Raw genomic sequence first — 13,757 nt, forward strand, 5'->3', positions numbered from 1 at the left:
ATATCGGTGTGTCACAAAGCAAAATAGATTGAATCTGCGCTACCATTACATTCACGTCTTCAGCATTCAGACAGAAGAGGCTATAAAAATATTTTATGCCAGCTGCTCTCGATCCACTGACATTATGAACAGAAACAACGCACGCTACCGCTAGACCACAGGCGTAATCAGCCTAGAGTTTCTCTATCATGGGACAAGTTTTCCTCCAGGAAGTGCCGCAGTCTACAGTGTTGCCAGATTGTGCAGATAACCGGACTTAGAGAATTAGCGAGTTGGCCAGTTTTTTTGTCCCATGTCGCGATCGGCGCGGACTTAGCCCCTGAAGCGGCCGGCCGCCGGTCAAGTTTTATGTCAAAGAGTGTACATAAGTTCCTATTGTTTTTCGATTAGTTTAGTAAACACAACAGATACACATAACAAAAACTTTAGTCTTCAATAACATGTTCTCCTCCATTATTTACAACAGTCTGCCAATGCTGGAGTAACTTTCGGATCCTGCAAGATTAGAAATCGTGTGCTTTTAAGGAAAAAATCTTTCGAGCCATGTTCAAAGAGCATTTGCATTCAGAAAGGAAGTTCCTTGAAGATTGTTTGATAGAGAGCAGAAAAGGTGAAACTCTGAGGGTGCAAGGTCAGGTGAATAAACTGGGTGTGGAATGACTTCCGAACCCATCTTCTGTATGGTGTTTCTTGTCACTCTAGCAGAATGTGGGCAGATGTTATCATGGAGTAGCATCACTTCATGCAGTCTTTCTGGTCATTGTTCTTTGATTTTTTCTGCAAGACATCTCAGTTGTTGACAATAAGTGTTGTCAGTGATGGTTACACCTCAGGGGAAGCAATTCGTAGTACACCAAACTGTTTCTGTTCCACCAGATGCATAACATTATCTTTTGTGGATGTGCGCAGGTGTTTGTATGTTGAGTTGCTGCTTTGTTTGGGCTCAATCATTCCCCTATTTTCTTTTTAATTAGTGTAAAGACGTCATTTCTTGTCACCAGTAATGATACAGAATAGGAACAGTCTGTGTTGTCGTGAGCCAGATGATGATGAGCAAGCAGAGATGCACATATGATAACCCACTGATTTTTGTAATTTTGGCTTAGAGCATGTGGTACCCGTACACTCAATTTTTTAACTTTCCCCATTGAATTCAAATATTGCACAGTGGTGGAATGATCGCAGTTCATGACATTTCCCAGTTCTAAAGTACACTGACATGGATCACTGTGGATTAATGTGTTTAAACGATCTTCATCTAACCCAGATCTCTTCCTGAATGCGGAGAATTGCTAATGTCAAAATGATCCTCCTTAAAATGAGAAAAGGATTTTCTTGCCATGCTCTGTACATTGGTATTATCCTCATATATGACACAAATGTTTCTGGCTGCCTCTGCTGTTATCACCCCTCTACTGAATTCAAACAATAGACTGTGTCCGAAATGTTCAGATTTCCCCATTTGCCACTCCATTTTCTACTGTCCACAGCTCCACTCACTGTATTCAAATGACAAAATGACGATATGTAAACTCAAATAGCGACAGTGAACTACAAATAAAAGGTGACAATCGATAAATGAACCCATAGCAGCTGGAGTACCAACACGCAAAATGAAAATACTGTGAACTTATGCACCAACATAATACAGTTCATAATCAATAAATTGTAGTCAGAGTCCACATCTGCCCATGGAAATGACTTCCAGTTTAAAATCTGTTTCCAAAATCTCTGTCTTACCATTATAAAATCAATCTAAAACCTTCCATTGTTTCCTGGTATTTTTCATGGATATAACCTTCTTTCATGCTACTTAAACCAAGTGTTAGTGATGATTAAATTATGCTTTGTGAAGAAATCTACCACGCAGCTTCCTCTTTCATTCCTTTCCCCCCATCCATATGCACCTACTACTTTTTCTTCTTTTCCTTATCCTGTTATTGAATTCCAGTCCCCCCATCACAATTCAATTTTCATTTCTGTTAACTGTTTGAATAATTTCTTTTATCTCGTCATAAATTTCTTCAATCTCTTCATCATCTGTGGAGCTAGATGGCATATAAACTTTTATTTCTGTGATGGGTGTTGGCTTGCGTCTGGTTTGGCTACGATAATGAGTTCACTCTCCTATTCATAGTAGCTTACCCACATTCCTGTTTTATTATTCATTATTAAACCTACTCCTGCATTACCCCTATCTGATTTTGTATTTACAGGTAGAACACTGTATTCAACTGACCAGAAGCCCTGTTCCTCTCACTTATTGTCACTATATCTAGCTTCAACCTATCCATTTACCTTTTTAAAATTTCTAACCTGCCTTCCCAATTAAGGGAATTAACATTCCACACTCCGACCTGTAGAACATGTTTTGTTTCTCCTGATGATGAGATCTTCCTGACTAGTCCCCATTTACAGATCAGATGGGGGGTCTGTTTTACCTCTGTAATATTTTATTTCAGAGGATACCATCATCATTTAACCTGCACGCCCTTGGGAAAAACAGCAGCTGTAGTTTTGCCATGCTCTGAGCCATTTGCAATTTCAACACAGCAAGGACATTTTGGTTGATGTTGTAAGGCCACGTCAGTCAGTCATCCACATTGTTGCCCCTGTAACTGCTGAAAAGGCTGCTGCCAATTTATCATATTGAAATAATTTTATTTACAGTTTTCTACAAAGTCATCATGTTTTTCCAAGCATTTTTGGTAACATGACACAAGTTTTTCCAAACCAGTATAGTACCAGGTCAGGTCCTGTGCTTTTAACAAGCTGATCACTGTGTATGGGACTTAAACATTGGTGCAACATCCAGGGTGACCTTAGAGCTAGGGGAACATGTGAAAAACACATGGGGCAAGATCTGGTGAATATGGAGATTGTGGGAACCCTTCCTAGTTCAATCTTTCAAGATGTATGAAGGAAGGGAACTTTACGATACGAAACTCCAAAACATTTTCTTTTGATGGCAGCTTGCAGATTTCTTAAGACATTACAGTACCTTTCTGCATTCTTTGTGGTGTTAGTGAGGCAGATGCTGAATGAGCAAAACTCCCTGATAGGCCCAAAAAGTGATTGCTATAACTTTTTCTTCTGAAAGTGTGACCTTTGCCTATTTTGGGGCACTCTTGCCAGGTTTCTTACACACCATGCCCTGAAGTTTTACCCCAGAAGTCAAATGATGTATCTAGGTCTCATCCCCAGTGAAAAGTCATTTGAAGAGCAGATCTCCCTCTCCCTGATCCATTTCCAGAAAAATCCTGTCCGAGTCCATCTGTTGCTGGTTGTGGACATCACTTGGTAAACATGGCACACATTTTGCACAGACTTTGCGGTAATGAAAATGGCCTTTCAGGATCTTTACAGTGGATGGTTCTCCAATTGCAGCTCCAGAAAGAAGCTGCATTAGGATGTTGTCAGTGGTTATTGTGACAATCTTTCTCCATAATATTGTAAATTGCAATAATGGCATCATCACAGGGCTGAAATGCCCCCCCCCCCCCCCCTGTGCGCTGTTCGTGATGCACATCTTCATTCCCTTCCACAAAATGTAGATGCCAATGATGAACGATTTGAACACTCATACGGCCTTGCCAATATACAGAGGTTAAGTCTCAATGGATATCAACAGTGCATAATTTTGCTGCAATAAAATGAATGACAGAGCGCAGATCACAAGTGGACTCACTTTTTAGTGGTAACTCCATGCCAGCTGGCAGAATACTGGCAAGATACTGCAGTATGCATTGTAAACTGGTGTGAGCATTGTCAACACATACCAGTTGATCTCGCCTACCATCACATATCACGGGCACTGCTTATTTTTCAGAGAAATAAAATAGGGAAACTTATTTGTTGGTGCGACCCTCATAATCACTTTTACCTAGCAAGGTGGCACAGTTGTTAGTATACTGGACTCACATTTGGGAGAAGTGAGGGTTCAGATCTTCATCTTGCTATCCCGATTTGAAAAGCAAATTCCTGAGTGGTTTCTATGGGAAGACTAGGTATTATCCTTCGAGACCCTTGTCGGATCTGAGTATGTACTTCACTGTAATGTCTTCATTGTTGATTGCAGTCTGAACTGTAATCTTCTTTTCTTCTTGCAGGCCCTTTTTAATCAGTCTATTGCAAAGCATAAGGCTGTTGTAGTTTTGATGACAATTTGGGCAACCATATCATGGTTTTCCATGGGCCCCATGGTTAGTCTGCATCACATACTGCCAAGGATTATGTGAACATTATGGCTGATCAGGCCCATCCTATGGTACAGTGTTTATTCGCTGATGGTGATGCAGTGTTCCAAGACAGGGCTCCTGTTCACACAGCTCGCACTGTCCAGGACTGGCTTTGTGACCATGAGGATGAACTGTTGCATCTCCTCTGGCCACCACAGTCACCAGTTCTCAATATCATGGATCCTTCGTGATATACACTCCTGGAAATGGAAAAAAGAACACATTGACACCGGTGTGTCAGACCCACCATACTTGCTCCGGACACTGCGAGAGGGCTGTACAAGCAATGATCACACGCACGGCACAGCGGACACACCAGGAACCGCGGTGTTGGCCGTCGAATGGCGCTAGCTGCGCAGCATTTGTGCACCGCCGCCGTCAGTGTCAGCCAGTTTGCCGTGGCATACGGAGCTCCATCGCAGTCTTTAACACTGGTAGCATGCCGCGACAGCGTAGACGTGAACCGTATGTGCAGTTGACGGACTTTGAGCGAGGGCGTATAGTGGGCATGCGGGAGGCCGGGTGGACGTACCGCCGAATTGCTCAACACGTGGGGCGGGAGGTCTCCACAGTACATCGATGTTGTCGCCAGTGGTCGGCGGAAGGTGCACGTGCCCGTCGACCTGGGACCGGACCGCAGCGACGCACGGATGCACGCCAAGACCGTAGGATCCTACGCAGTGCCGTAGGGGACTGCACCGCCACTTCCCAGCAAATTAGGGACACTGTTGCTCCTGGGGTATTGGCGAGGACCATTCGCAACCGTCTCCATGAAGCTGGGCTACGGTCCCGCACACCCTTAGGCCGTCTTCCGCTCACGCCCCAACATCGTGCAGCCCGCCTCCAGTGGTGTCGCGACAGGCGTGAATGGAGGGACGAATGGAGACGTGTCGTCTTCAGCGATGAGAGTCGCTTCTGCCTTGGTGCCAATGATGGTCGTATGCGTGTTTGGCGCCGTGCAGGTGAGCGCCACAATCAGGACTGCATACGACCGAGGCACACAGGGCCAACACCCGGCATCATGGTGTGGGGAGCGATCTCCTACACTGGCCGTACACCACTGGTGATCGTCGAGGGGACACTGAATAGTGCACGGTACATCCAAACCGTCATCGAACCCATCGTTCTACCATTCCTAGACCGGCAAGGGAACTTGCTGTTCCAACAGGACAATGCACGTCCGCATGTATCCCGTGCCACCCAACGTGCTCTAGAAGGTGTAAGTCAACTACCCTGGCCAGCAAGATCTCCGGATCTGTCCCCCATTGAGCATGTTTGGGACTGGATGAAGCGTCGTCTCACGCGGTCTGCACGTCCAGCACGAACGCTGGTCCAACTGAGGCGCCAGGTGGAAATGGCATGGCAAGCCGTTCCACAGGACTACATCCAGCATCTCTACGATCGTCTCCATGGGAGAATAGCAGCCTGCATTGCTGCGAAAGGTGGATATACACTGTACTAGTGCCGACATTGTGCATGCTCTGTTGCCTGTGTCTATGTGCCTGTGGTTCTGTCAGTGTGATCATGTGATGTATCTGACCCCAGGAATGTGTCAATAAAGTTTCCCCTTCCTGGGACAATGAATTCACGGTGTTCTTATTTCAATTTCCAGGAGTGTACTTTGGAGAGAAGAGAAGTGTGTGTGATTGCTCTCCACCCTCATCATCGTTACCTATAGTTGCTTATATTTTGCAGGAAGAATGGTGTAAGACTACCTTGAAAATCGTGCGGGATCTGTATTTATCTATTTCAAGATGTTAAAGTTTTAAATACGGCTGTGTAGTCAGCGACCGTTTACAAATTAAAGTGAAGCAATTACAGCCCTCGGTCACAAAATTAAGTCTTAATTTTTGTGACCGAGGGCTGTAATTGCTTTAACTTTTATTTAAAAATGGCTGGGAATTATTTTGAATGGCATGGGTTTCCTACTCTGTATTAGACATGGTAATGTGTTGTGTTTTGGTGTTTCCACAGTTTTGTCCAACCTGTGTGCATCAGCTGTAGGGATTGCAATAGAAACCTTACTTTTGTTGATGCAATTCTGAGAAATTGCTATGCATCTGCCTTGAAGAATACGTATGAGACACTTGTGTGAGTTAGTCTTGATTGGTTCAAATTTTTTAGTTACCTGGGTTGTCTTGAAGGAAGAGATTAAGGGAATTTAAAAACATACTACTAAGTTTTTAACTACATAGTGCAGTCAATGGAAAGATGATCCAGGAATACAGAACTATTCAGTACATCCTCTTTTTTTTTTTGGTTGTACCGTTTGAATGATTCTGTGGTCTTGATTATATACTTTGTGTGAAGACGGTAAGGACAAGATAAGAAATATTAGGGCTTGTAAGGGGCATTAAACAGGCATTTTTTCCTGTATTCACAAATAATAAACAGAACAACTAACAGCACAGTACAACAGCACAATGGCTCTTGAAAGTGTTTATAGATTGTATGTGATGTAGACAAATATCATTAGCACCTCCACAAATGACTCATTTTTATGATTGTAACTGTGCATGCCTTGACAGTGGTGCAGTAGTGTATGGATGCATGATTGAGTAAGGTGTTATGGTATGAACTGTAGACTAAAGGAAACCAAGGATTGTCATAGAGTATGAGATTGAAGAATACTCACTGGGTTGAATATATGTACTAGACTAGCACTGTAGCCTGATGTCTTTGATTTGCTTGTATCAGTTTGACACATCTACTTGAAGATTTAACCTGCCACCATTTATTTCATTCAGTTTCGAAGGAAATGAGGGGAGTGGGAACCGGTTGCAGCTTTGAATTGTTTCTCGGAGCTGTATTTCTCATGAGCAAGCATGGCATATTTATGTAGGTTTGACCACTGATCTGACATAGAGTTCATAGAGGTTAGGTCATACAACCTACTCCAGGAAATGAGGGGAGGATTTTGTGTAGTGTGTGCTTCATTTCAGAGCATGGCTTAAAGTAGTTACAATCATGATGGAAAAGCTGATTAAATTAATATATTCCAGTTACTTAATGGGTTCTGAGCAGATTTTTAATCTGACAAATCCTTAAAAATTTATTCATCAGAATTGACTTTTCTAGTGGGACGTGAAATTCTGGTTTGGATGTGTACAAGTAGTAAGATGTAGAGCTCTATTTATAATGATTGCTATTGGATACCAGAATATACAGTTAAATTTCTGGGCAATATATTGTATGGATGGAAACACGAGAGCCGTTACACTAATAACAGTAGCACAGTATTTTGTAAATGACATCATGATCATCTTTTGACTGTAAAATTATTTATTTGTACATGCCGCTATTGCAATTTTGGTCACATGGCCATTAACAAGATGAACTACAACAAAACTCAACAGGGCAGTTGACTGATCAGGAGGTCTGTTTTGTGGAGAGTACATTCAATTAAATAAAGCATTTTACCAGACCTGAACTCCAAGTACAATGATCTTGTCATCCATGGTATGCTACACCCTTTTTCCCCTTCCCCCGTCCCGCCACCAGTGATCTGATATCTAGATTTGTTGCAGGAGGGTTCTTTGTAGTACACTTGAGTTTTAGGTGGATCAGTGGTTAAAGCTCTGAATTCATGGTTGGATTGTTAGATTTAGATACACTGTATGTTCTGTGGACTTTCAGTGAGAAGACCCTCAGGGAGGTGGAACATGACAGAAAACAAAAATAAACAATACATATTTACAAGAAAAGAAGAACATCTGATTTGCTAATATTCGCTTGCAAAATCTTATGAAATGGTTATCAATGATGTGGAAAAAGTAAAACACATTCAAACACATTTTTGGTTGCAAATTAGTATGAAACTTATCACAAGCATTAAAACATAAATGTACTAAAGTGTTTTTATTGGGAACCAATAAAACTCTTACATTACTCTTAATTGTACTTTATAAGTTGCTAAAATCTTCATGGTTACTAGCAAGTTACTGAAAATGTGGATTCATGAGTAATGGACATCTTTTTGGATCAAAGTAAGTGCTTTTAATGTACTCTTTCTAGTAGTGATGATTCCACAGAGTTGTTAGTTTGAAGGAGGTATATGCTATATGACCACAAATAGTTCATATTAGATGTGTTAGGTTTGAGAAAAATTTAGCTTGGCTTGATGGTTGACCCAAAATATTACACAGTATGTTTTTGCGGAATGAATGTTAGCAAACTATGCAAGCTTCTTTATTTTAATACATCATGTCTGTCTGATGACATTCACTCCACAGATACGCATTTGTTTGAGCAGTTCTGTTCTGTGCTGCTCCTAAGTGAATTTATTATCAAGTCATTATCCCAAGAATTTATATTGTTAACCTCTTCTATCTTTATGCCATCAGTTTTTATACATATGTTTTGTGGAAACCTTTCTCAGGTTCTGACCTGTGTATGTGAGATTTTTCAAAGTGGAATGACAGTTCAATTACTAGAAATCTTTAATCAGTCTCCATAAAGGTATCATCAACAGTTCTTCCCAAAGTCATTCTTAATTTGCTGTTTATCTCAGTGTTCAGATTACATGCTATCTAAAATAGCTTTGTGTCTGGTATTGTCACAGGTGGAGAAAGGATCATCAATATATACAAGGAAATGTGAGGCGTGAAGATGGAACCTTTTAAGACACCATATACACACATCAAAAAAGGTTTTCCATCACCTCGGTTCCAAGAGTTCTGGAACCTGTACAGAATATTGGAAAAAAGATCAACATAAACATCATTTCCGCCCTTTTTATTGCTCATGACAATCACACATTGCATGTTGTACCACCATACAGTGAGACCCTCAGAGGTGGTGGTCCAGATTTCTGTACACACCAGTACCTCTAATACCCAGTAGCACATCCTCTTGGACTGATGCATGCCTGTATTTGTCGTGGCATACTGTCCAGATTGTCCCACTCCTCGAGAGCAATATGGTGTAGAACCTTCAGAGTGGTTGGTGGGTCATGTTGTCCGTAAACAGGCCATTTCAATCTATCCCAGGCATGTTCGATAGGGTTCATGTCTGGAGAACATGCTGGCCACTCAAGTCGAGCGATGTCGTTATCCTGAAGGATGTCATTCACAAGATGTGCAAGATGGAGGCACGAATTGTTGGCCATGAAGACAAATGTATTGCCAATATGCTGCTGATATGGTTGTACTGTCGGTTGGAGGATGGCATTCATGTATCATACAGCCATTACGGCGCCTTCCATGGCCACCAGCGGTGTACGTCGGCCCCACACAATGCCACCCCAAGACATCAGGCAACCTCCACCTTGCTGCACTTGCTGGACAGTGTGTCTAAGGCGTTCAGCCTGATCGGGTTGCTTCCAAACACGTTTCCGATGATTGTCTGGTTGAAGGTACATGCAACACTCCTTGGAATGTGATGCCAATCCTGAGAAGTCCATTCGGCTTCGGCATGTTGTTGGGCCCATCTGTACCGCACTGCATGGTGTCGTGGTTGCGAAGATGGACCTCGCCATGGACTTCAGGAGTGAAGTTGCACATCATGCAGCCTATTGCGCACAGTTTGAGTAATAACACGACGTCCTGTGGGTGCACGAAAAGCATTATTCAACGTGGTGGCATTGCTGTCAGGGTTCCTCCGAGCCATAATCTGTAAGTAGCGGTCATTCACTGCAGTAGTAGCCCTTGGGCGGCCTCAGCGAGGTATGTCATCAGCAGTTCCTGTCCCACTGTATCTCCTCCATGTCCAAACAACATCACTTCGGTTCACTCCGAGACGCCTGAACACTTCCATTGTTGAGAGTCCTTTGTGGCGCAAAGTAACAATGCGGACGCAATCGAACCACGGTATTCACTGTCTGGGCATGGTTGAACTACAGACAACACGAGCCGTGTACCTCCTTCCTCGTGGAGTGGCTGCAACTGATCGGCTGTCGTACCCCTTCCGTCTAATAGGCGCTGCTCATGCATGGTTGTTTACATCTTTGGGTGGGTTTAGTTACATCTCTGAACAGTCAAAGGGTCTGTGTCTGTGATACAATATCCACAGTGAACGTCTGTCTTCAGGAGTTCTGGGAACTGGGGTGATGCAAAACTTTTTTTGATGTGTGTATATGCTATCTGATGAAAAGTATCTGGACACATATTAGTGGACACTAATATTGGATGTGTCCATCCTTCACCTGTATGATAGCTTGAACTCTGCTATTGAGTGAGGTGGTGCAGTGTTTAGCACACTGGACTCGCATTTGGGAGGCTGTTGTTATTCCTTTACATCCCCTCTACACAGTCATCTCACCAACAGTCTACTAGGCAGCCTTCTAAGGGTTGAAATGTCCCTGACTGATTTGTTGCTCAGGTGACATCCAATGACTAGACCACATCCAAAGTCACTGAACTCTCCTGACTGATACATTCTCGCGCCTGGGTTCCCGGGTTCGATTCCCGGCGGGGTCAGGGATTTTCTCTGCCTCGTGATGTCTGGGTGTTGTGTGATGTCCTTAGGTTAGTTAGGTTTAAGTAGTTCTCAGTTCTAGGGGACTGATGACCATAGATGTTAAGTCCCATAGTGCTCAGAGCCATTTGATTGATCCATTCTGCTGTTATTGCTTCTCTGCTGACAACACAATATTCTCTGCCTCATTTTATACTGGTAGATTTGCCTCGTGACATCTAGTAGTGAATTCCACATTACGTAGGAGTGTCTGATTACTTTCCATCAGATAGTATATCTAGTTCCCAGTCAGATAAGGGCTGATAGCTTAATGTCTACAGTGTTTCAGATTGACCCCTTTGATTTCTGTTAAACATGTAACTTGAACCATTTTCAGAAATTCCTTTGTGATGCCATGAATTCTAATTGTACTAAAAAGGATGACAAATCTGATGGATGGTTTCTTTAATTAGGGTTTGGCCATTTCTGTTCTTCCCCAGATTAGCTAGTGTTCCATCTCTAATGACCTGATCACTGGTGAGACAAAGTCTTACCTTTGTTTCCTTTTTATAACAGTAAAAACAAGAATCTTGAATACAAAATGGTGATAGTGGTGGTGATGGTGATACTTTCAGTCACACAGTTCCCATTTGTGCTCTGTTTTTATGTGGTTCACTGAAATTTCAGCTTTTATAGTTGATAATATTTATCTTTTATGCTGGGGTCCAGTCGTTCTACCTTTGTGAATTGTAGTTTTTGAATTTATTGAATAATCTGATATTATGGCATTGATTTAATTACTTCATGGCCCCATTAATTATAGGTTCACTTGGTGGCAGCATGCAGCATCCAGCACTGTCCATTCCAAATAATTCCAGCACACTTCCACTTGAAACACAGCATGCTTCTTTGAAGAGGAAAAAGGAAGCACCACCACCACCTACATTGTATTCCCCAATACTGGAGAAAACAGAGGTGAGTTAGGAAGAGCATCATAAATTATTTAGGGCACCAAGTAAATGGGAAGCATTGTCAATATTGCAGCATGCAGGGACAGATACTTGGTTATGGAATATATAAATTCTAGTTGTTGTCATGTGGTTATTTGTACAGCATCTTGTATATAATAGAAAATCATTATGAAACAGCATGTTGATTCCTTTCAGGCAGACTTGAAAACAATTTTACCCAAATTTTAATATTTTTCAGTAGCTGTTGTTTTTGTTTTACTTGCTTGTTCTGTAAATTTGATCTAAGGTAGCCACATATGCAACTAGTAGTTAGTAGATTACTTAGCTTTGGAATGAGATTTATTTTTAATTTGGATTTGTTTAAACAGCAGTTTTGTAAATTTCATAGTCAAAATTATTTTGACTCTTCGAAGAGGTCACATCACATGTACACGAAATAGGGTGTTACTCACAATATATTAGTGTGCAGCTGCTTTATGATGTCCTTGAGCTCTGATACGTTTCATCAAAATTAGTTAACTCTGTGGCAGTGGATGAGCAGTTTACAGCATAAATGTTCTTACATTACATTGAAAGGTGAAAATGGCAGCACTCCTGTCCAACCTTGCGTGATATAAAGTTAAGAAATGTATGGAGCAGAGGTAGGAGGAATACAGATGTGTGGACTCAATTGGGTCCCACTTTTAAGGTGACTGCCTTTAACTGAATGTATTTGGCATGCATATAAATTTGCAGAAACAATCCCTGTTCAGTCAGACCTCCTACACAACAGTTTCCTACAGAGTGGAAGAACGTATCTGTAATAAACTTCTTGTTGACGGCCACTACAGTGATTAACTTTGGTGAAACTTCTCTCAGCATAAGGACACAGCAAAAAAAGATTTCTGCACTAAATACTCATCAGTAATTAGTTACTTGGTAATGTGAAGAGTCTCATTTCTTTTGTGTCAAGTTAGTGTTATGCACTGACATTGCACTGCCTTGTAATCAGACAACAAGGCAACACTAAGTCAATTAAATCTCTCCAATCTACATCCTTTTCTATGCAGAAGTAGACTTATGTGGGATGTGGATGTAGTGCATGTGTCATATTTTACACTTTAAAAGTTGCATGCCTCTATCTATGTAGCTTTATTGGTTTCATTTTCTTCTTTCATGTATTTTATTTTTTCAGCGCCAGTGTAGTCCTGTGCCCCAAACCTTGTCACTGCCTATTCCTTGTAGTCATTATCAAAGTAATATTAATGGTAATGGCAACAGTAGTTTTGTGTTTCGCCCACTTTCTCTCCCGGCACCTTCTTATATGGAGGCCAAAAAATGCAGCGATAGTGCTCTCACCCTGGACTCGCAGCAGCTTGGACAGGTCAGTTTCTTTTTGTATTACGTATACATAAGTACATGGCAGTATATGTTTATATTTTTATTTATGGTCTGCTTAATTCTGCATGTACTCAGTTCTGCATGATCTTGGGTTGTATTAAAGCAGCTTCAATCACATAATAAATGTACGAGTTATGTGATCAGGGCTGAAGCCTCTTCTTTGACTTTATAATTGGGGAACAGTGATTAGAAGGGTTTCATGTCTCAAATGTTTGAATACCACAAGGGTAAAATGCAATATTTAAAAAAGTTAAATACCTTACCACACATTTTTGTAAGACAGGCAAGAGAAGAAATGATAGTATATTCATGATCATTCCACCATGAAAACAATGATTTCACCAGAGATCTACATAAAATCCTGAAGAAAAGAAATAGATGTAAATTTCATAATTAGTGAGACACTTATCTTAACGGTTATCATGTCTGTCACTTTTGGAGATGCACTAGCTTACAAGATACATTCTTTTTGTGTGGATGTATTTGGGGAAAAACCATTCTTTTCAGTGGCTCATATAATGAATTAACATTATTTCAGATATGAGTCCATATATATTTTCAACAAAAATGTATTCTAACTTAGAAAAGCCAACTTCATATCTTCCTTATTACTTTGCTCTATTGCATGCACATCATTAGTTGAGACCAAATGGCAAAATTAGGTTTAGCACAACAGCAGTCAGCCAAACAGGGACAAGTAACTCGGTGGTCAGTGAAATCCCTGGCTGTGTCTGTCTGCTGCAACTATTGCACGATATTACACTACTCTTAGCAT

General features: G+C 41.5%; 1 protein-coding gene across 2 annotated transcripts in view; it reads left to right on the top strand.

The window, feature by feature from the left end:
* The window catches only part of LOC126248888 (uncharacterized), a 349,630-nt gene that overhangs the window by 257,156 nt on the left and 78,717 nt on the right, over positions 1-13,757 (top strand). For both annotated transcript variants that reach the window (XM_049950347.1, XM_049950348.1), the window contains exons 11-12: positions 11,455-11,606; positions 12,777-12,965. In XM_049950347.1, the coding sequence (XP_049806304.1) occupies positions 11,455-11,606; positions 12,777-12,965 (341 nt within the window). The remainder of the gene's footprint in view (positions 1-11,454; positions 11,607-12,776; positions 12,966-13,757) is intronic.

This window comes from Schistocerca nitens, chromosome 3, assembly GCF_023898315.1.
Source record: "Schistocerca nitens isolate TAMUIC-IGC-003100 chromosome 3, iqSchNite1.1, whole genome shotgun sequence".
NCBI classification, from domain to species: domain Eukaryota; kingdom Metazoa; phylum Arthropoda; class Insecta; order Orthoptera; family Acrididae; genus Schistocerca; species Schistocerca nitens.